Source organism: Kwoniella botswanensis, chromosome 1, assembly GCF_036426115.1.
Source record: "Kwoniella botswanensis chromosome 1, complete sequence".
Lineage (NCBI taxonomy): Eukaryota > Fungi > Basidiomycota > Tremellomycetes > Tremellales > Cryptococcaceae > Kwoniella > Kwoniella botswanensis.
In genome coordinates this window covers 8,202,791-8,226,188 of record NC_088599.1, presented here as the reverse complement: position 1 = coordinate 8,226,188, position 23,398 = coordinate 8,202,791, and the positions used below count along the sequence as shown (strand labels likewise).

Sequence of the window (23,398 nt, the reverse complement as noted above, 5' to 3'; positions counted from 1 at the left end):
ACATATTCGTTTTTTCCTTCATTTCATATCATCTTTTGGCGTTTATGTGTTTCTTGAAGATTGAGGACGGGAGGATAAAAAGCAATTCTTATGGGTATTGAGGCTGAGATGAAATCGAATGTGGACTGTTATGTAGATAAATGTTTCTCGCGTACGGATTTATGAGTGTCTCTTGACAGCCAAGTAGAGCGAGCATCTTTCCCATAATTCTGGACATTGGCTACACGCTCCTTCGTAAAAACACTCTTGAAAACAGACCTACCACATGTCAGAACCTTCTATATAACTGATTCCGCTTTCGGCCTCCCGAAGATGGCCTGGCACCATCGACTACTCTGGAATCGTTTATAGAATATCACATCGGCAGTTACCGTAGGCATCTCAGCTGATTCCTCAACCACTTACATCATCCAAGCGGTAAGATATCCAATCTCGCTTGATATCGTTTGTCACCTACATTGCTGCCACATCATATTGATGTCATCTCGTTAAGGACAACGATCCATTGCCGCTAAATAAGGTATGTGAAGCCACGATGACCAGATCCCTTCACAGGACATGATGCAAGGAATGTGAGATGTGTATGCCAGTAACGTATTCGTAAGATGTTAAGGGCATGCTCTGTATCGTGTTGACTGACGTCTGAGGCTTTTGTTAAATCCGGAGTATGATCGGTGCAAAGAGGCGATAGGACATCGAGTATCTCAGGATAAAAAAATTTGTTACGTGAGATTTAGGGTGTTTACTCTGACACGACGTCATCTGGATTCAAGGGTCAGTTCTATATGCTATATGTACTGCAAGAGCAAAAAGCGGGTTCCTTTAGCCTTTGTTGGTCCTTGACAGGTGATTGGATTGATTATGTAGAGGCAGGGGGAAAGAAAGGAAGAAAACAGCCGAACAACTCTCAAGCTGTAACTGTATCATCCAGGGGCTTTAGGCTGTATGAATCGGAACTGAAATGAACTGAATGGGATAATGGAAAAAGAGTCGTACTGCATTGCAAGCCATGATAAAGAAAATCCAATATATACCTGCCGATGAATAGTTATACCAACCCCCTTTTTTCCTTCTTTCTCTTTTTCTTTCTTTGCATTTAGAAAATATATCAAACGTAACTGTAGCTTTATAACCTCTTCTGTTTCCTTGATCAATACGTGAGTGTTTCTCTGTACTCATGTGATGTGCTTGTGTGCCGTCGTGGTTGAGTGGGGGAGATTCGATGGTGATGGTGAAAAGGGACGATCTAAGTCATCCGATCTATTCGGATCACCGCCCTTCATTCATCATTCATCTATTCATCCTCATGTTCACACAGCTGTATCACGAGCTACATTGTTAGCTCATATATCTCGGATGTACTATCCGGTGCTACTACGTCGAGCCAGAGCCACAACCAGCTAGCTATCTGGATCTGAAATGTATATATAGGGGATACAAAAGCTGATACCCTCTTCTTCCCCTCTTGTTTTGTGTCCCATTTAGCCAAACCAAATAAACCAAATCAGTCAAAATGTCCAACGTCCCATCTGAAATGAGTGCTTTGTACTACCACGAAGTGAGTCACCTGAGTCCTATATAGATGAACTACGAAGTCATGGGAACGATTGCTGATCTGACGGACTTACGTACTCTCTTCCCCAATCCCTTCCCTTGCATCGTAATCGTAATTGAAATCATAATCGACTGGTTTCGCGCGACCTATCTATCCTCTTCATCTCTCCCATCTCATCTACAGGCTAGAAACTTCGAGGTCAAGAAGGTACCTGTACCTACCATCGATGACAATGAGATCCTCCTCAAAGGTGAGCTCAAGTCCCGGTCATATCTTTCCACGGCATGCAGTGGCTGATTACTCCGTTGTTTGATCTTGACCAGTCGACATCTGTGGTGTTTGCGGTACCGACGTAAGTTTTACCTAGACCTGTGTAGTCAAAGGGAATCAGAAATTGGAACTGACCAGTATGTTGGCGGATATAGCAACACATCCACGAAGGTGAATTCATCTCCAAATTCCCTTTGATCCCAGGACACGAAGCTGTCGGCAAAGTCGTCGCTATGGGTAAGAACGTCAAAGGATTTGAAGTTGGTGATCGAGTCGCTGCCGATGTAGGAGAGACCTGTGGATGGTGTCATTACTGTCGAAAAGGTGATGAACTGTTCTGTGAACATTTCAGTCCTGCTGGTGTTGCTAGAGATGGTGGTTTTGCCGATTACATCAAATAGTGAGTAATCATCATCGTCTCTCAATCTATAACCCATATACAAACAATGCTAATCATGATAGATGAATCGCTTAGCCACTTTGCCAAATGTTACAAGATCAAGAACCTCTCTGACGAAGAGGCTACCCTCCTCGAACCCGCTTCATGTGCCATCCACGGTATGGACAAGCTCAAGATGCCCTTCGGTTCAAAGGTCCTCTTGATCGGTGCTGGTCCAACCGGTTTGATCTTGGCTCAGTTGATGAAACTTGGTGGTGCCGCTCATATCACCATTGCCGCTAACAAGGGTGAGTAACTTATACATTGACTACCACAATCACAGTACTGATGTGGGATTCGTTTTTCATTTGGGTTGATTAGGTATCAAGATGGACATTGCTCGAAAAGTCGAAGCTGCCGATGCTTACATCGATCTCGACCGAAAGGACGCTGCCGCCCAATGGGCGAAGATCAAGGAGGAGAACCCCTACGGTTTCGATGTCGTTGCTGAATGTACCGGTGTTGAATCGATCGTTAACGATGCTATCAACTACGTTACTCGAGGTGGTACTCTTTTGGTGTACGGTGTGTACGAAGATAAAGCCAGATTACCTTCTTGGTCACCTACCGATATCTTCGTCAACGAAAAGAGAATCATCGGTTCTTTCTCCCAAACATACTGTTTCCCTCGAGCTATTGAGCTCTTGGATTCAGGTAAAATCAAAACTACCGGTATGGTCACGGATGTCTTTGATTTGAAAGATTACCAAAAAGCTCTTGATAAGATGGCTACGTAAGTCTACTTTTCATCTCTTCAAGATTACCAGGTACATTGAACAAGCTGATTGATGTTGGGTTGAATAGTCGACAAGCCCTCAAGATCGCCATCAAACCTTAAGTTGAGTTTGTTAGAAGATCTGATCTGAAATTTTCTCTTGCGGATGTATCATTTAACGAATGTCAGATGTCGGATTGGGCCTTGGAACCATGTAGAATTGGGAATCGGGGATAAGGGATGTTGGTGGTCACCGATGTTGATCAGTGTGAAGTGTCAAAAACAATAGCATACTTTCAGTAAAGATGTTTGTTCATAAACAATGTATCGATGTTTATATCCATTTTTGTGGTGGAATCAAAGTGGCAAAGCAGCGAGCAAGGAGGATGACGCTGAGGGACAGATGAACCAGTCCGACCTATTTATATTATTCAGTAACAATGCGGACAGAAGAGGTGATGAGGTCAATCCCAGATAACTTAGTGTGACTGCACAAAGGATCAAGACACAAAATGACCTATCGGGACCTCAAGTGCAGTTCGGTTCCTAAGAGTACAACTGATAGATTGATCATGATATCATAATTCATAATCCTGCATAGCACACTGCATTTAAAACGTAAGATGGTTTCGTGATCTATCGGTATGATTAAAAGGATAATAGAGAACTTGAGTATTTGGAAAAATAACAAACGATTCATCTATTTTCACGTTGGCCGAAACAGAAATGGGGAGTACTTGTGCGATATCGGGACAACCCTTTTTTGCTTTCTACTTCAAGCAAATGTATCATCGGCGTATGCATGCCTACACCTTCGATCGGAGTTGTTTCCTCAAATCACCAACTTCAGCTTGTAACGAATTGAGCTAACCATCCGCCCAAAACGAAACCATCAGTTTATTGCATTTGTCATACGATACTCAAAGAGACGAACTCCGACTCACCTCATCGAGTAATTGAATTCTTTGAGATTGCGATTTCACTCTTTCCTCATCCTGTTCATCTTCTTGTACTTTCAACTTCTTCTTCATATCTTCCAATTCACTTTTGAGCTTGTTGGACAATTGCGATCGTTCATCCTCAGCCACTTGAGCCAAATCTAGAGCTTTGGCAGATAAGACACCATTCGCTTCAGTCAATCTTTCAATCGTTTCTTTCTCTTGCGATAATTGCACCTCCAAATTCCTTTTCTGGGTAGATACGTTATCCAAAGTCGATTGAAGGTTGTTAAGCTCATCGAGGAAGTGAGATTCGGTAGATCCACTTTTAGCCAGTTGATCTTCCAGTACTGCTACTTGTCTATGAATAACAACCGTGACGAACCATGCCAGAACATCGTCAGAGGATTGCACATCTCGAAATGTTCAATGGGTGTGTATCTGCACTCACTGTTGATACGTCTCCAGACTCTTGGTACTTTCCTCCACCAACTTCTTTGCTTTTGCTGCATTCCCTTTCAACAGTTCCCTCTCTTGACCCATCCTCACTACCCTCTCTACTAACACTTTACCATCTTCGATAACCCCTCTGATCCTAGACAACGTCTCGTTGATATCTCCAACTTGCTCGTTGTGAGGTTGATACAAATCTTGCAGAGCAGCAAAGTTCAAGACTTTACTTGGACTTGCGAGCGAAGAGTTGCTGTTGCCCGTCCGAGGATCGATCAATTCAGCTTGAGCACGTTTGGTGGGAGGAGGTAAGATCGACCAGATGGAATTGAAATGGGAAGCGATAGATTCAAGCTCGGATGAGAGAGCGTCGACTCTAGCTTGAAGGGCTTTGGTACCGGACTGATCGGTTGACATGGAAGAGACGGCAGTCTGAGCAGCCTTTAAGGATGAAGACAGGGATTCGTTTCTGAGAGATAGATCGTTGATTTGGTCTTGTTGGCTCTGTTAAAAAGTAAGATGTTAGTACACAATTGGCGAAACATGAGTCTAAGGTGAGTTTAAGGGACAGATATTGTGGAAGATCATTCTCACTCACCCTTATCTTCTTTTCGAAAGATGCTGTTTCCTCCCTTCGACCCGATTCACCTTGGTCCACTCTAGCTTTCCAAGCATTTCTATCTTCCGCTACTCTTCTCAGTTCCTCTTCCAAACCCATATTCACCTCTTGCATCTCCTCCCTTAGACTGACGACTTCCCTCTCTCGTCTACTTATCAGCCCCTTGACTTCGTCCAGAGAAGGTAGCACTTCATGTTCACCTACTGAACCCATCTTTCTACCTAACATACTACCAAGCGATAACCTAATTTGATCCATCATCGCTCTGTCTTTTTCTGACATCTGCCCAGATTCCAATAACCTTTGTCTATCACCGACCAGACCTGCCCTCTCTTCTGCCCAATGACGCCTCTCATTCTCCCAACTTGATCTTTCTTTATCCCACGATCGCTTCTCCGTTGTCCAACTATCTCTTTCCCTCTGATAAGCTTCCCTTTCATCCAACCAACTTTGTCGCTCCTGTTCCATCCTTATACGATATTGATCCAATTCTCGAGCTTCTTCCTCTATGGCCCTTTCCCTACGTCCCATCTCTATGACCATTTCCTCTAGCTCCTGTACTCTGTTGGCTTTCTCAGTACTCTGCCTTATTAGCTCGTCTTCGCGATCTTTCAGATTGTTAATCTTCATAGACTGTTTATCATATCTTGCTTGGGTTTCTGCTGAAGTCCGTTCCAACCGCCTGACTTCCCAGGCCATCACTCCCGACCAATGTTCCATCAACTTCCGACGTAAAGCAGCTTCTCTATCCTGCAGGACGTATACTTCCTATTGATCGCAATATCATCGCCTGATCAGCTACCGGCTCAGAGAGAAAACAGGAGTGTAGCCAAGAGCTCACCTTCTCAGCAGCTTCTACTCTCTTTTCCGCCTGTTCTAGACTTTCCATCGTCTGCCTCGACATCCTCTTATTCGAGTTGTTCAGTTTCTGTAGTGTCTTCGCTGCAGTCAGGATCTTGATCTCCCTTTGAAGTCTAGACTGTGATGATTCCAATCTATTTGACAATAACGATAGTTCCTGTAGATATCCAGACAATCATCAGTCACTGTGCTGGAATCAGAACAATGATGTACACACCTTCTTCCACCCTTCCACTTCCTCCCATCTACCTATTGGTAGTCTTTCGCAATCTACTGCAGCTTGTCCAGCCAAAAGAGCCAACAACATTTCGTCTGACCCCTCTGCAAATCCCATTATCGCACTTTCTTTTAGATCTCCACCTCTCCCAGCTTCAGTTCCATCCTCATACGTCGATCGTTCTGTGTCGTGGCCTGTAGACGAGTCTGGAGCAGACATTAATCCATGTATACCAGCCAGTAGATTTATGGGAGATGTAGGTGAGGTGGTTCGTTGAGAGGCCAATGTTGATCTTCGTCGTACGGGCGAAGGACCTCTACGAGAAGGATGGTTCTGCAGTCTATCTAATGTTGAAGCATGCCCATCTGTCGCAGGTGAAGAATCGAAATACCCCTGTTGGTTGTTATTTACTTGTGGAGCTTTGAGTGTTGATGATGGTGTGTAGTATCTTTCTGTTTGTTCGTTATTTGGACTAAACCTATTCCCACCCGTACTAGGTCCAGCTCCAGCTGATTGCTGCTGCTGCTGTTGTTCTAATCTTGTAGCTGCATCAAACTTCCCTGCTAGATCACTAAGGTTTCCGTAGGCGTCTTGACTCGACATAGACATTCCATTGGGATTGGTTCGTTCCGCGAGAGGTGGTGATCTCGCTCTGAAGAATGCGGCTTTGGTCATTCGTGATGATACAGGTGAGGCTGGACCTGATCCGGTGCTCATATTGATGGCTATAGGCATCTAAGGCCTTGTCGTGGAGGACCGTGAGATGATGGGATATAAAGGATGGCGGTATGATGCTGTGAGAAGATGTAGAGGTATAGCAACGATGTAAATTGAATTTGTGTGTTTTATGTTGTTGTTGTTGTTGTTGTTTTTGACTGACTGACTTTGTAGAGACACGCGATATCAACGGTGTTTGTGCCTGGCTGGTGCGATTTGCGCCATAACTTACTTTGTTATTTGTTGCCACTGTGACTCTGTGCACACTGCCGACCGTGGCACCGTGGCACGTGCGTAATCCTTTATCCGACTTTGGCTTTCTTGACCAACTGTACAGTCCATGCCTCGTTGCCGTGGATTCAAATGGCACAGGGACAATCTCCTATTTCATGGCTATCTGCTCGTGCAAATCTCAAAAAAGAGTGATACTGGAAAGTGAGAGAAATTACGGTTTCTAAAAATCGAATTAGGGAACAGCATAGAGATTTCAAATCTTACTTGGAAAAATACGGTCTATGCTGTTCTTCAAAATCGTTATGTATGGAGCGGGATCAAAGAAGAAACCGTTACTTCTCCTGAGAACAAAAAGATATGTACATGCCACGGAATATGTCATGCTAGTACCATACCGTCCAGCGGGTTATTACCCTCTTGACCCTTTCATCTTAGCAATAGCAGCTGGACCTCTGATCTTCCCCTTCTTAGCCTTGGGTTTAGCATTCTTACCTCTGTCCCTCTCAGATTTCGTCAAGCTCAACTTGACGGCACCTTTCTCGTTCTTCTCCAAAGTGTGTTTAGCCTTCTTCTTAGCCAAACGTCTAGCTTGTCTATCAGCATCAGAACTCTTGACAACCTTTCTCTCTTCTTTCGAAAGATCTTTGATCTTCTCTCCTAATCTTGGATCACCCTTCGGTACAGGTCCAGAAGACTTGATGAATGTTTTGGTGGCTTTCGTAGATTTCTTGTCTTTATCTGTTTTACTGGAAGAAGAAGATGCAAGTGTTTTGATAGTATTATTGAGTGTATTGGCGGAAGGAAGTGTTTTACAAGGTTGGACTCGAAGATATCGTTTGGCGAATTTGATTTGTTTAGAATCCATTGCGAGAATCTCATCTACACTTTCTCGATCCTAATGATGCGCAGCAGAGAATCAGTGACATGAGCCAATCCAAGGGAGAGGGTTCATTTGACTCACTGAGAAATGCACATATCCAAAACCTTTGCCCAATTGGGTTTCTTTATCCCTCACTAACCTCACGCCCGTTACCCATTTATCCTCAGCTGGTCCTCTCTCAGCCTTGACCAGTTCTTCGAAGAACACTCTGATATCCTCTTCTTTAGCAGCATAGTCCAGACCTCCCACAAACAAACTCTTTTTGGGATCGGTCCCACTGGGTAACCATGCATCTCGCTTGGCAAGGGCATTACCAGCCGATTGAAGCGCTACGGCCGACGGGAGTCGTAATGTGTCAACTCGGATAGTTCGTCCCATGAATGTACTTGTATTTGCCGCTAGGACCGTTGGAGCAGCTTCGAAGGGATCAAGGATAGGAGCGACATTGGCTGCTCGATCGGGATGAGGATGAGCGAAGACGACATATGCGTTACATGAGGCAAGTTCAGAGTGAAACTACATTGAAGAGGCATCAGCTGAACATCCATGATATGGAGAAAGACAAAATCAGCTTACATCTTTCTTGATGAATGCGACCTTTCGCTTGCCCTTGGAATCTAAGAATACCTTGCCCTGCTCAGGCTCTTCGTCATCCCCCCTGGACCTTCTGATAGGCAGATCAGATCCCTCATGCTGGGCTCTCCATGCTGCTGTACGTTCCTTTTCCCTCTTCGCACGCTGGGTAGCGTCCTTCTCTGGATCGTCGGTCGGGAGAGAAGCAGTGGGAGCAGCAAAGGGGACTGACCGGAATCGTACTGACTCGATCTTGGCGGAAGGGACAAAGGAGAGAAGATGTTGTTTGAGTTGGTGCAAAGCAGACTGAGCATGTTCCAGTCAGTATAATCAACGTTTGAGATCAACAGGATTTGCTCACCTTCGATTGAGCGCATTCAAGTGGTAAACTACCAACGAATACCGTCCTTCTATCTTTATCCACTTGTGTTTCACCAGGTGGCACATATTTACCCAACGTTTTACCTTTCTTGGCTTTCTTCTCAGCTTTGGCCTTTACACTCTCATGAACCATATCTTCACTTTCTACATCAGAATCTTCTCCCTCATCTTGGTCGACAACATCCTTCTCTGGTCCTGATTCTTCTTCTGCTTCTGACGCCTCGCCAAGATCGTCGTCGTCTTCATCCTCATCCTCATCTTCATCTTCTTCCGAGCCCTCCTCAGGTTCAGGTGATACTTCTTTCTTATTCTTCTTCGAAATATGTTCGGTCACTTCAGGTTGACTAGCGATTTTGGAGCTGCTGGCTACAGCTGAAGCAGGTTGAGCGAAGGCGCTCTGTAAAGAATCAAGAGCAGAACATCAGCATACTTGTGGTCGCGTGCCATACAGACCTCAAAGTCGACTCACACTCTTGGCGAAGACAGCATCCAATTCTGTATTCTTCACTTGTCCGAATAACGAGAAGCTCGCTTCTTTCACGGACTGTTGATCATCTTTCGATTTCCCCTCTCTCTTCCTCTTCTTACTGGCGTCATTCTGGGGCGATTTCCCTTTGGAAGCTTTTGTGCTGTTCTTGCCCATGTTTCTGTTCTTTTATAATTCAATCTTAGGGTGCACCGGAGTGACTATTCTGCTATATGTTAATCAACGTCGACTGGAGACGAGAGATACCTGATCGCATTATATTTTTCAGATATTCAAAATTCTTGTCGAAGAAAGCATCTCCACTTTCCCACGTGTCTTGCAACCATGCGTTTTAACCGGGTGGAGAGTATAGATAATCTAAAAGGGAAGGACCGAATACATCTTTTGAGGCAATCTCTCGGTGTCTTCTGAAAGATGCCACAATAGATAATCCCGAGATATGGATCTTGTGATTACCTGATTAGACAAATTGAGATGTTCCACCGTCATCACTTGCCAGAAAAAGAGGGATTGATGGTGCCTGATCAACCCACACAGAAACGCATAAACAAATTACCCTGACAAAACATTAATCTTGTAAACAAATCTGGTGTTCAGAGGCGTCCACCGATGCGATTTCAGTGCGTTCAATCGTCATTTTCGCGATGACCATCGTAACTATACGGTGTGGACACTTATTGGGATGTTCAAAATCTGCTAGTGAACGCAACCAGCTACTTTGTTTATGCTTTTGTTATCTGATGAACTCTTTATCGCTCGTCAGAGGGTGATACCCCTGTGAAAGGAGACGCTTTTCCTTAACATGTCGATGAATGCCTCATCTTTCTCGACCATAATGACTGTTGGCAGCTCCGAATGCCACAGATACGTCTCTGGTAATCAACCGGATTGAACATGGACCACAATGAAGTTCCAACTCGGCGTCGTTCTTGCCAGGGCTACACTTGCACCACCCTCACCTCTTCTTCTCCTACTCGTTTGGTGCCACATCAAGAGATTAGCAGCGATATCGACGTATGCAGGTCTGATAACGCATGTGCAGGCTGGATGAGCATCCGAAGGCATATTGTAAAGCATTCATGGAAGAATTGAAGCGATTTGGACGTATATTGACCATGCAGAGTGTTATTCTATATCGAAAACAGGTAGTCAAATGATCGGACGAAAACCTCTTCAATTGTACAATCTCATAATAATAGCAACATCGACCAAAGCAAGATACTTACGTGCTGAGGCGACGACTGCGACTGGAAGAAAGTCGTGCTCAGCTCCTGACAAGATCATCATTCATCTTGGAATGTTAACGAATGATAAAGGAAACAGCTCCATCATCTCTCGGGGTTACGATTTCTGTTTGCGGCGTTTTAGATCCAGAGCAAGATCATTGAGTCACGTGACATTTTCTTTGTGCCCTCATATCTTGCTCTTTCGACTATGTACTGATCCTTGAAGAAGTACCATATTGAAGAGGGAGAAGCTATGCATGCATTGCAGCTTTCAGAATCGGAAAAATCGAGCTGATGCATGAGATATGAGGGTTTGATTGAAAAGGGGTTGTTTACGTCGGTCGACGAAATGACAAAAACATAGATCAAGTGTCGCGCGCCAAGTTGTCACATATACCTCACCCCCTCTTCACTTCTTAACAACATCTCTTCTTCTTCCCACTTCAATCAACTTTCAATACCTCGAATCCATTTGAAGAATACATAAATCTCTAAGGTTAGTTGATCATTTCCATCTTACACATACAACTTCATCACTGTAAGACCACAGTAAAAGCTGACAGATTGAAAAACGTTGTTGATTCTCTGTCTTTTCGTACATCAACATCATTCCTTACTGGATCAATAGCTCTTCGCCACCAAACACAACCAACAACAAATCAATCAATCACAATGGCTCCCACCACCGCTGCTCCCAAGAAGGCCCCCGCCGCCAAAAAGGCCGCTACTCACCCTACTTTCCTTGCTATGATCCAAGTGAGTTGACCGTTCCCATCAACATTCGAGAATCGATTACTCCACGGAAGGGTTCCTCTTTCATTGAAACGGTTCAAACCTTGGGAAAGGTTTGACGTCTTGCCACTTGTCGATGATCTCGACATCATATCCGACGAATGTTGTGCGAACTATCAAAGCTTCTGCATACGATTTGAAGGAGCTACGACGATGGAAGTGTTCGCCTTCACACCAATGACAACGGAGGAATAGAAGGGGATAAACATTCCTCGAGATTCCCGCCGTTCCCTGTCTTCGATCCTTCCATATCGTTCAGTCTTTTCTTAATTTACTGCATCTTCCATCTCCTCTTCTCCTGCCAAGTCTCGAAGCTCTGCGCGTTCTGTATCGAAAGATACAAACATCTCCCGCAGCAAGCCTCCTGACGGTCCTTCCTCTTTCCCGCGCGTGACTCACCCATTCATCACCTTTTCTTTCCACATCCCAATCCTCATCTCATATGGCTCCTATCATCCTTACCTCTTGCATATCGATGCATCCACTCTTCATCTTCACCTGATGCGAAAATGCATAACTCAGGCTATCATGCTTGTTGATTTATTTGACCGTTTCTCGAATTGCCTTTTTGGGAAGGTTTCCGCACTCCAATCAGCGAAGTCGTACCTCGCAGACAAAAGCTAACCTACCTTTTCCCAACTCTAGGAAGCCGTCAAAGCTCACCCAGAGGACTCTAGAAAAGGTGTCTCCCGACCTGCCATCAAGAAGTGAGTCTGGTCATCATACCCATCATACATATCTTCGTACTGACAACTATTCCTTCGTCAGATACCTCGCTGATACTTACAAGATCGACATGAGCTCAGCCTCCAACACCAACAACCTCTCCAACGCCATCAAACGAGGTGAGGAGAAGAAGGAACTCGTCCTTCCTAACGGTATCTCCGGTCGAGTCAAGCTTGCCGCTAAGGTTAGTATCCACTGATCCGTCTACCATTTCATTCTCACTGACCATCACTTTATAGGTCAAGACCGCTGCCGGTAAAGAGAACGTTGCTCCTAAGAAGAAGGCTGCTACCACCACCGCCAAGAAGCCAGCTGCCAAGAAAGCTGCTGCTCCCAAGAAGGCCGCCGCTACCGGTGCCGCTAAACCCGCCGCCAAGAAGACTGCCGCTGCCGGTGCCAAAAAACCAGCTGCTAAGAAGACTTCTGCCGCTAAGAAAGCTCCTGCTGGTAAGTCATCCCCTCTTTTTCTTCTCGCGACAAGTATGAATATGCATTGACTGGTGTTTTGTTTTGTCTTGCTTTAGCTAAAGCCGCTGCTGGTGCCAAAGCCGCTCCTAAGAAAGCTGCCGCCCCCAAGAAGAAGGCCGCTCCCGCCAAAAAGGCTTAAACGGTCTTTTTTGCCTCTTTCGCTTCTTAGTGGATAAAGGGAAGAAAGAGTTTGGGATGGGATGATCTTGTAACAACCAATAATCAAATTGTTCTTTTCTTTCTTTTCTTTCCTTTTGCTTTTCTTTGTAAACCCGTTCATCTGAATCTGATATTCTTATCTTTTGTCCAATTTTCGTTTTCGATCTTCTCCTTATATATGATTGTTATATTCCAGGTACTATTCATGCATTAGCAGATGACCTGTGTTTGTCTGTGGGTATCAGGACTACCAAGCACACATGCAGCAGGAACGCTTTGTTTACATGTTCTGATTCTCTGTACATGGCCCCGTTGTGCGGTATGTGTACGTTAAGTAGTTGGCGGAAATAAGTTACTCGAGTGAATGGAGATTATTGATGATTTAGGATTCTTCCGAGGATGTTGAATTATCTACGAGTAACGTTGCCGATCCATACTCCCAGACTCACCCTCGTATCAACGTGGATATTCAGTCCCCGCCATCCTCACGAAACCATTCAGCTAGCTCAGAGATCATCTAGAAACCCCTACTCGATCCTCGACCGCTTGGACATCCCTTTCTTAACATCAACGCCTTTGCCTTCCTTCCTTTGTGGAATCCTTTGATCCTTTCGCCTTCTTCAGGTTGACCGAGGGATCCTCACAACAAACAAGTGCGGTGAGCTCAACAACTTCTTCTCCGTCTGATGTATGAGAATTTAACCCTTATCCTCATTGTACAGGCGTTATGTCCGACCCAAATCACATGGAAGTTGATACTTCCATACCTGTCCGAGAAGGAGAAGGACAAGCCGCCGCATCAAGTGTCAATGGTGATAACACTCAGGAACCTCCGTCTCAAGATCAAGCTATGGAATTGGACTCTGTACCTCAATTCCCTGCTGCTGGCCCGTCAAGTGAAGCAGCTAAAACAGTGATAGTTGAGCAAACCACTACCACCACAACTATCGAATCCACCATCTCAACCGACCACAACTCTGCTCTTCCTCTTCATCTTCCCCACCCTCAAACTATCACTTCAGCAGCACCTACCAATGGTGAACTGCCCACCCCTCAAGCTGGACCTTCCCATGCACACCTTCCTCCCATCACCGGTGCCCCTTCCGACCTCTTCCCCCAATCTAAACCCAACGTACAAATCATCGAACGACCGAAAATCTACAGAACAGGATACATCTACAATCCCATGATGATGCTGCATTGTCAAGAAGGGTATGTACCCACAGCGGAAAGTGTGGTGGAAAATGGTCCGGGACATCCCGAAGAACCTATGAGAATCAAGAGGATTTTTTCCAGATTGGCCGAACAGGGTTTGATCAAACGGATGAAAAGGTTAGAATTTGGTGAAGTCACGATGGATCAGGTTATGTTGGTTCATGGAGAAGATTTATGGTTGAAAGTACAAGGTACTGAGGGTGAGCTTGTCACCCTATCAACTATAAGCTCGGGTGTGTCGGTTGTAAAATAGCTGATCAATTAGCCTTATCCTTGTATAATAGACCTCACGGATGAGTATATCCAAGATTCCAAACAATACTATGAACAACTCTCTCTATACGTCTGTAGAGAAACCGCCCATTGCGCGAGATTATCATGTGGTGGGGTGATACAGGCTTGTATATCGGTATGCCAGAAACAAGTCAGAAATGCCTTTGCGATAGTCAGACCACCAGGACATCATGCTGAACCAGACGAACATATGGGTTTCTGCTTCTTCAATAATGTCGCTGTAGCTACCAGAGAGGTACAAAGGAGAGGTCTGGCGAAGAAAGTTTTGATTCTAGATTGGTAAGTTTCATCAATTCCACAAGCCGAAATTGAATATATACTGAGTGTGTGTGTGTTTCATTGGTCGATAGGGATGTACATCATGGGAATGGCACTCAACGAGCTTTTTGGGACGATCCCGATGTACTTTATATCTCTTTACATCGGCATGATGGAGGGAGGTTCTACCCTACGAGCGATTTCGGCGCTTTAGATATGGTTGGAACTGGTGCTGGAGAAGGAAAGTGAGCAAAGTTTATCATTGGCTTCTTGTGCTCAACCCGTTAATTTGGTTTGATCATTGTAGATCCGTCAATATACCTTGGCCTGGACCTGGTTTCGGTGATGCAGATTACATATACGCTTTTCAGCGTATAGTAATGCCTATAGCATATGAGTTTGCACCTGATCTTGTCATCAGTAAGCTGAATCTATAATTCCATTTAGGAGGACAAACTGACTTGTCTGTAGTCTCCGCTGGGTTCGACGCTGCTGATGGAGATCGTCTGGGAGAATGTCACGTTACACCAGCAGCTTATGGTCATATGACGCATATGTTAAGTGCATTGGCCGGAGGAAAGTTAGTAGTAGCATTGGAGGTGAGTGACTGGTGAACTGATGTTTCGATCGAGCAGACTGATTGATGTACGTTCGTAGGGCGGTTATAACCTCAAAGCTATTTCCGATTCGGCATTAGCAGTAGCGCAGGTACTTCTCGGTGAAACACCTGCTGAGCTCGATGCGCATCAGGCGTCCGAGGTCGCTACGGAGGTGATATACCAGTGTGCCAAGGTACAGTCGAAATATTGGAAGAGTATAGATGTGAAGGCTTGTGAACCACCAGAGGGTACGTTTCTTCTAATCCGGATGATCTGTACTTCCAAGTTTTGCTGATGAGTACCGACAGTCACTGCGCTTGAAGATGGATCATCACCTATTACCAGTATTCCTGATTTGCTGAAACTGCATCGAGCATGGCATATGTACGAGAAACATCAATTGTTCCAAATACCTTTAGCGAGCGAAGAGCTGGAAGCGTCCTTTGGGGGACAAGTCCTCTGCAGTGAGAATGTGTATGAGATGGGTCCGAGAGGAGTTCTGGTACTTTTCGTGCATGACTTGTGAGTTACGCCCTGTCTACGAGTTGAATCGTAGCTAAGATTTTTGATAGTGGTAATTTACGAGTTGAGACCGATGGTGTATCAACGACGAACGTGCATATGGCGAATAGTTATTTAGTGAGTCAAAACATCTCATCTCATGTCGATCAGAAATAACACCGCTCACGATGTCCCGCTTAGATCAATACGAGTGATGCGATTGTGGATTGGGTGAAGAAAGAAGGGTATAATTTGATCGACGTGAATGTGTTGAAACAGTTACCTACACATTTTGCTCCCGTAAGTTGTTCTACTCTTGGGATTCGACATTCTTGTATGCTTCGCTAATCTATCAAGGAGATTAGGATCAACCGAAGATGGTTAGTAAGAGTGGTACACCGTTAGAAGCGCAGTTGATCCGGTATATATGGGATAACTATATCGAGTGAGAGCTCTCCCTTAATCGCGGATAGATTCCACGAGGCTGATTCTTTATTCTTTTGCTTGTAGGTTATCGGAAGCGGAGAATATCGTTCTGATAGGACATGGAACGGGTTGTAAGACAATCATGGACCTGGTAAACCATCGAGAAGTAGAGAACAAGGTGAAAGCTGTGATTCAAGTGGCGGGATTACATTCGTTGGTCAGACCTGATCCGAATGATGAAGTGAAGAGATCGTGGTTTAGAAAGGTGAGTTCCGAGTTGAGGGTCAAGAAACTAGCTGACTACGTGTGAATATATAGTCTAATCGAATTTACGTTCCTTCTGAACATCCGGTATTGGAAGATGAGAGGATACAAAAGAGGTTAGGAGGACAAGTGCATAAGTCTGGTAAGTCAAACTCGATAATGACCCGGAGTGGCACCAGGATCGCTGATTTCGACTCTGGGTGACGTATAGATAAAGCTACGAAAGTGGTTGATGTGCTTGTGGAGGTATTACCGAATATAAAGGAATTTGTGGCTTCCAAATTACCCGAAATTGAGAGACCCGCACCTTTACAAAATGGGCATGGGGATGAGCAAGCAGGGATGGAACTGGACGTGGAAGTGCATGTTATCGGGAATGGGAATGGGAATAGGAGTCAGAATGTCGACGGGAATGAGAACGGGAGTGGGGATGTCAATGGAAGTGAACCATCATCGGTTATACCTCCTGTAGCTGCACAGTCATTCGAATAATGATTGGACAGTGGATATATGGTACATTATAGTCAGACAAGTTGTATGTATGATCGGTTATATTATATGATATGCATTGTTACATAGGAATATATCGTATATCAAACACTCTCTCAGCCAGACACTTGTGTTTATCCCAAAGTAGGTTGAGGTAGATTGTCATGTGAATTGACGATATTGAGGGTCTCAAAGACATGCACAATCAAACCGTGGTAAAAAATTTCGAGATCAAAGACAAACGATCTGATCACATGAATCTTTTCATTCCCATAAGTATTCATGGTAAAACACTAACTCTACAAGTTATATACATATCATTATATACAACCAACATCAATGTCAACATCAACGTCAACTCATATTTCCATGGATTCGTTGACCGTACCAACAAGAGTAAGTAGACTAATACGAAAAGTCAATTCACCTATACATCAACTCTTATTCTCTGTAAAAGAGGGATGACCTGCAACAAACAACAGATCAGCTCTCTCTCTGGATTTCCCTACATTTTGTTAACTGTGGTGAGAACCCACCCTATCCCAATCATCCATTGCACGCTGTAACATCTCTACCTGACCGTCTGCATAAGTCTGCAAAATCTCTTTCATCTCTTCTTTCTTGGATAGTTCAAATACCTTGTGCTCTTTCAGAACTTCATCAGAGAATGCAGTTGACGTTTCATGCGCTGTGGTCACTGCGTCTTGCAACTGGAATTAGGGAGGGGTAGGCATATTAGCAAATGGGAATTGTCATTTTTCCGTCCATTGATATCTACAAACGTTGTACTCACCTCTTTGATCCTTCCATCCAATTTCCTTATCCTCTCCCTCCTCGTATGTATATCATCGGTTCCTCTAAGCTTATCCACCTGATCTCTGAGGTAGGTACCCAATCCAACGGGAGCAGCCGAATGACCAGAATTCAAAGCTGCCAATCTGTCTCTTTCAGATACGACGGCGGATAAGTAAGCTGAAAGTTCTTCGAAATCGAGTTGTTTCTGATCACGAAGTTTGATAACGTTCCGATGGGAGTTGGCATATGCTAACAGCGAATGCGATTGGATCAAAAATGGTTCGACAGTCGATTGGTTCTGTCCGAAAGCAAACATTGAATATCGTCATCTTGGGAGATTCTACCTTAGATGAGTGGACACTACTCACCATATGTTTCAACAAAGCTGAAAAATCCAACATCTTCTCTGCGAACCTATTTAACGGTTCTGTTATACCTGATTCGAGGTATCCTAAACCTTGATACGCAGCTGCCATATCTTGATAATCCGTTGACAAGTCTATAATCAAACACTTCCATTCTTAGCTATCCCCTTTGATCTCGATACAGAGCTAATAGGAGGGAATCAAATGTAACCCACCATCAACCCTGGTTTTACCTCTCCCGACGAGTCGCTCGACAGATACCAAGCCCTCCTCAAATCTTTCCAGATCTTCTAGCATCTCGACAAACCTTCCATCGGGTTTACGCACATTGGAAAATGCGTTGATAAATTTATCGGATAGGGAATCCATCAGGGATATATGTGATTCTGGAGGGGGATGGGAGATGTGATGGTGTTTCGCGACGGTCTATTACGACAAGGAAGTTGACTTAGCATTGGTTATCGTATGAAATTTCCGCGTGGGAACAAGACAGTTAGATCAGAAGTGCGTCGGACAACGCACCCATTCTGTGCTTTGTAAGAAATCATTGACTAGCTGACTTCGCTGTAACGTTGGGTGTCTGGCTATTCGATCGGCGAAGCGTTGGAGACTGTGATTCCGATAGGTCAGCTTATCGATTCGATACAGTTCCGTAGTGTAGTAAGAGATAGATATATGTGTCTTCTTATCGATGACTGGAATACTCACTCTAATCGTCTCCTCTCGATGAATTCTGGTCCAAACCGATCCCCCTTGATATATTCTAGATACACTCGCTTGATCAGCTTTCTGCCAGAGGCAGGTAGTATGACGGCTGATTGATGCTCACCTAAACGATGTTTGTCTGGAATAGGTGGGACCACACAAGCTGGAAAGTTCTTCACCAGATGTTCTCTTAGGAATTCGAAATCTTGGAATCGCCTTCTCACCACGACTAGCTTATTCGGGAAGGTGGAAAGGTTCGTCTATATTCAGGATATATGATCAAGTCAACGGCTAAATCTTAACTCATGTAACTTGGCCAGTCGGGTTAGAAGATAGTATGACGTGAACTCACCTGAGTTTTGACAGCATATGACACATACATATCCTTACTTCCTTCATGTTCTTTCACCGGTTCTCTAACCTCTATACTCATCCATCTACCATTCCATTCCCCCGGATCAACCTCTACGGACCCCTGTCTGTCTCTTCTACTGCCCGTGACCGTCGCCGTGGACGTACTGGCCGCTCCTGCTCCGCCATCCTGAGACTCAGAAGTGGGTTGAGAGATCGTTTCGAACCCTTCTCCGACGTCTTCGTCGAATGGCGATGAAGGTGAGAGGACGGCTCGAGAGGGCGGGGCATCGTCCCATGCGATAGAGTGGAAGCCGTCTTCGTCGATTGGTTGGGATGACATTGTGCTTGGATAGGCGTCAGTGAATATATGGTCTGTGTATGGGAGTGTCGATTATATGCGCTGTTGTTCCAGAGCACGGATGATGCGTTGGATGATGCTGAGCTCATGGAGTTCACCTTAAGTTACCGGTTGAATGGTCATTGTATTGTGGATGCGGTGGATGGGATGGTAAAGTGGGGTGAAGATATATACAAATCACGACATCTGACCCGTCATAGACCCGCTTATCGTCATCCCACATCCCATCCATCACCACACTACACTCAAGAGTACCCGAACACACTGCTGCTCGTGATTTACGCACACTGACTCACCATCTACGACCAGTGAATATAGCAAGATAACAACCCAGATCAGCAGTAGCATAACACCATATAGCAACCCGACCATCTCATATAGATATCTCATCGCATATCATTGCATATTGCATTGCTCCATATTCACCGCATAGTCGTCTACTCCAATTACCTCCCCTTCGTCTTGCATTCGGAACGGATAAGAGGGTCCAACGAAACGTCCCTCTTGTGCACCTTTTACAAATCAGTCAACCTGTCACCTCCTCCCCCTAGACCAACACCACCCAACGACCAATCATCCACCAAGGTACTCATCACTCCATCAATAGAGGAGGGACAAGTCACGTCTGGTGTTTTACCTTCTGCAGTAATTGCCACCGACCAATCTTTAGTCAATCACAGTAACAGTAGTAACATCGCAGGGATAGAACCTGCACAGACGCCCGTCGGAAATAGTGGTAGTGTTAGTATCAGTGTTGCAACCTTGAATGTGAGTATGAATCTATCTCGCTTTTCCATTCTACCTTTCTACCTTCACCTTACATATAAGTACAAACCACACGTACACTTTCTACGTTATCATTCTCAACCACTGCCAAGCTGATATCACCCATGCAGAGAGGTATCACCCGACCCCGCTCACCCTCAGAAGAGGAGGAATCTCGACCCAGACAACGCATCAAACCATCCTCACCCAACCAACATATGAATCACAGCAATATGGGTCATCCACTACATAACGGCTCTAGTCCCACTAACGGCATATCACATGATTCTGAACCCGGTCCCTCTAATGGCCATGCTTCATCATCGGTCGGACCAGGTTCATTACCCCCTCATGTCCTTAGTTCTATACAGCATGTTCAACCACCGGGTAATCTAATGTATGAAGATGACCGGAATTGGCAGGACCAACATGACACGATCATGACTGAAGATGGGAAGGAAAGTACGGATGATGAGCTGGAAGAAGCGCAAGATGGACTGAGTCACCATGAAGCTAGATCAATAAGTAGGAAGATGATCCAGAGACCTGGTGTGGGAGGGGTCAAAAGGATGCCGGTCGAAAGGGAAGAAGCGGTTAGGTTGATTTTACAGGGGTTGAGAGATATAGGATATCAGTAAGTCCTCTTTTAAGATCAAATTCAGTCTACTCATGTCTGTTGCTCAATTGATGATGCGTATTCGCTTTTCATGTGACTAGTCAATCAGCAGATGTTTTAGAACTGGAATCGGGGTATAATCTGTCCACGACCCAGGCCAACGATTTCCAATCTGCAATACTTGGTGGAAGGTGGTCAGAAGCCTTAGGTCTATTACCTGAACTAGGTATACCCATAACACCATCGCAAGAAGCAGAACCAGAAGCTGGATCGTCAAGCAGTAGTATCGCATCGGGTAAGATACCCAAGATCAAGGGAACCAACAGTATCTCAGATCAGATGAAGTTCTTGATTTCTCAACAGAAATATCTCGAATATCTAGAGATAGGTCAACAGAAAAAGGCTTTGGGTGTTTTGAGAGGTGAATTGAATAAAGTAGCGAAAGACCAAGAGGTTCTGCATACTTTATCGGGGTACGTGCTCTATCAGCTTTTGTAAACCTGAGTTTCCAAGGCACTTTGAGCTGATGTGAGTATTCTGATACAGATTCATGATGTGTCTTGATAAAGATGATCTATATGAACGAGCTGTGTGGGACGGTGCGCAGGGGACATCTCGTAGACAACTGTTGGAACATCTACAAGGTTAGCTCTTTTTTCCCTCCAAATCAGATAGCTAGCTGACTTTATCGCAGCCTTCATCTCGCCGCAGATAATGATGCCTTCCCGTCGACTTGCTACCTTATTTGATCAAGCGAGGCGACATCAACAACTGTCTTGTCTCTATCACGAAGAACCCGAATCAACATCGCTATATACCGATCACAAGTGTGAGAGCGGGGCGTTCCCATCTGTCACTACGCATGTCCTGGCAGATCACTCAGACGAAGTATGGAGGATTGAATGGAGTCCCGATGGGATGTACTTGGCCAGTTCAGGAAAGGACAAGACAGTTGTGATCTGGCAGTTGAAGGTGAGCTAAAATAGCATGATTTCCTCCAATGAAGCTTACATATGTGGTTGTTGTTCAGATCACATCAAAAGAAAGTGGAGGATCCCAGTATGGGATCGTACCGTTCCAGCATCTGAAAGAACATACGGATTCGGTAGATGCGATGGCTTGGTCGCCCGATGGGAAGACGCTGGTGACTGGTGCCGATAAGAATATATATGTCTGGGATGTCAAGGTAGGTCAGGCTGTTAGAGATGATTGGGAAATACAGCTGACAGTCAATGTCCTTATTTCAGACCGGAGAACTACAACCCAAATCATCATCTGGATCTCAGCATACTGATACGATCAGTGCAATCCAGTGGTTACCTGATGGATCAGAATTTGTGGTAGCTTCGATGGATTGTAAAGTTGCATTTTACGTGAGTGCGAGAATTTCTTTCGACCAACCAAGTATTGATTTGGGTGAGGCGGCCTCTTGACTGATACGAAACTTCGTCCAGAGCCCGACTGGTAATCTACTACGCCAGTGGTCTACAAAGGATAGGCAACTAAACGATTTCGTCATCACACCTGATGGGAAGCGGATCATAGCCATCACGACTCTGCTCAAACGAGTCTCCCATAACGACAAGCTAAGACAATCAATGTCATCTCGTCCTTCAGAGGAATCAGAGATAATTGAGTCCACAACTGCTATCGGCCCTAATGGAGGACCGATGGTACCGTTCCATTATGCTACGATGGAACATTCCCTGATGATGATCAGGATAGCGGATCATAATATTATCGAGTAAGTATGATACAAGCTTCCGTATCGGACAACGTGAATTGATAGTCTGGTTGTATAGTTCCTCGCAAGATCTAAGGTGTGAAACTACAAGTATCAGACTATCAAGTGACGGAAGGAGAGTCATCGTTAGCTGTACACCTGATGTAAGTTGAAGTGAAACGAATGGTCAAGTTCAGCATGTACTCAACGGATAATTTGGCTTGGACAGGAAATCCAAGTATGGTCGATAGATCCTGGGTTCAGGTATATCCGAAAACACAGCGGACACGTACAGGGTCGATATTTGATAAGAAGCGCTTTCGGTGCACCCAAAGATCGTTTCGTCTTATCTGGAAGTGAGGGTGAGTGAACTTAGCTTCCTTACATACCGCGACGGAAAGCAGTGGTTGATTGTTTTGTTTGTGCACCTGTAGATGGACACGTGTACGTCTGGCAGGGGACTGCACCTAATCCGATCGAGGTGCTTTCCGGTCATGAGAAAGTGGTGAACGCTGTGGCGTGGAATCCTGTAGCTGCGAGAAGGATATTCGCTAGTTGTAGTGACGATCATACGATGTGAGTGAGATCATGATCGGATTCATATCTCAAAGCTGATTGGGGAGTGTGATGGGCATAGACGTATATGGCAGCCTCCATTCAACTTTGATGAATCGATCAACATCGAAGATAATGGAATTATAGGAAGGGATGAAGACGGGGATGGAATGAAAGTGGAAGATGACCAAGATGAAGAGGAGGAAGAAGGTATGGTTCTGTAAAATTTCAAGTGTAATAGTCATTGTAGTATCTTAGTTCAACTCAACTTAGTCACCTCGTCAATTGCATCTGATATATTGTGTGTACACTGTTCTTTTGCATTGCACGATACAGTCAGTACATTCAGTAGAAAGATACAAGTAACATGATACTACAATGAGTCTTCGGACAATGACCGAAGCACGGT

The 23,398-nt window shown here is 44.8% G+C and overlaps 7 protein-coding genes across 7 annotated transcripts; 4 read left to right on the top strand and 3 right to left on the bottom strand.

Moving 5' to 3' along the window:
- Positions 1–1,513: 1,513 nt before the first annotated feature.
- Positions 1,514–3,102, top strand: L199_003090 (chlorophyll synthesis pathway protein BchC; the record flags this gene model as incomplete). Its single annotated transcript, XM_064888826.1, has 7 exons — positions 1,514–1,558; positions 1,739–1,805; positions 1,879–1,907; positions 1,981–2,225; positions 2,301–2,512; positions 2,586–2,997; positions 3,069–3,102. 7 exons carry the CDS (start codon positions 1,514–1,516, stop codon positions 3,100–3,102), a joined length of 1,044 nt encoding a protein of 347 aa, XP_064744898.1.
- Positions 3,103–3,785: 683 nt separating this feature from the next.
- Positions 3,786–6,781, bottom strand: L199_003089 (uncharacterized protein; the record flags this gene model as incomplete). Its single annotated transcript, XM_064888825.1, has 6 exons — positions 3,786–3,845; positions 3,924–4,278; positions 4,369–4,871; positions 4,966–5,754; positions 5,828–6,004; positions 6,065–6,781. 6 exons carry the CDS (start codon positions 6,779–6,781, stop codon positions 3,786–3,788), a joined length of 2,601 nt encoding a protein of 866 aa, XP_064744897.1.
- Positions 6,782–7,424: 643 nt separating this feature from the next.
- On the bottom strand, positions 7,425–9,492 carry L199_003088 (uncharacterized protein; the record flags this gene model as incomplete). The annotated part of the gene is made up of 5 exons (XM_064888824.1): positions 7,425–7,910; positions 7,977–8,411; positions 8,472–8,774; positions 8,830–9,246; positions 9,319–9,492. The coding sequence occupies 5 exons, from the start codon at positions 9,490–9,492 to the stop codon at positions 7,425–7,427; spliced, it is 1,815 nt and encodes a 604-aa protein (XP_064744896.1).
- A 1,742-nt stretch (positions 9,493–11,234) lies between these two features.
- On the top strand, positions 11,235–12,687 carry L199_003087 (uncharacterized protein; the record flags this gene model as incomplete). Its single annotated transcript, XM_064888823.1, has 5 exons — positions 11,235–11,318; positions 12,000–12,061; positions 12,123–12,264; positions 12,320–12,527; positions 12,605–12,687. The coding sequence occupies 5 exons, from the start codon at positions 11,235–11,237 to the stop codon at positions 12,685–12,687; spliced, it is 579 nt and encodes a 192-aa protein (XP_064744895.1).
- A 747-nt stretch (positions 12,688–13,434) lies between these two features.
- L199_003086 (uncharacterized protein) lies at positions 13,435–16,756 on the top strand (the record flags this gene model as incomplete). The annotated part of the gene is made up of 13 exons (XM_064888822.1): positions 13,435–14,122; positions 14,207–14,495; positions 14,567–14,719; positions 14,782–14,894; positions 14,946–15,073; positions 15,132–15,321; positions 15,382–15,595; positions 15,646–15,712; positions 15,776–15,874; positions 15,940–16,019; positions 16,085–16,265; positions 16,319–16,406; positions 16,476–16,756. 13 exons carry the CDS (start codon positions 13,435–13,437, stop codon positions 16,754–16,756), a joined length of 2,571 nt encoding a protein of 856 aa, XP_064744894.1.
- Positions 16,757–17,180: 424 nt separating this feature from the next.
- Positions 17,181–19,312, bottom strand: L199_003085 (sorting nexin-4; the record flags this gene model as incomplete). Its single annotated transcript, XM_064888821.1, has 9 exons — positions 17,181–17,219; positions 17,290–17,463; positions 17,547–17,846; positions 17,917–18,047; positions 18,129–18,339; positions 18,436–18,523; positions 18,622–18,676; positions 18,743–18,878; positions 18,971–19,312. 9 exons carry the CDS (start codon positions 19,310–19,312, stop codon positions 17,181–17,183), a joined length of 1,476 nt encoding a protein of 491 aa, XP_064744893.1.
- A 1,016-nt stretch (positions 19,313–20,328) lies between these two features.
- Positions 20,329–23,213, top strand: L199_003084 (uncharacterized protein; the record flags this gene model as incomplete). The annotated part of the gene is made up of 11 exons (XM_064888820.1): positions 20,329–20,729; positions 20,813–21,184; positions 21,258–21,355; positions 21,406–21,683; positions 21,742–21,897; positions 21,959–22,084; positions 22,166–22,455; positions 22,514–22,598; positions 22,664–22,796; positions 22,869–23,010; positions 23,072–23,213. 11 exons carry the CDS (start codon positions 20,329–20,331, stop codon positions 23,211–23,213), a joined length of 2,223 nt encoding a protein of 740 aa, XP_064744892.1.
- Positions 23,214–23,398: the final 185 nt, after the last annotated feature.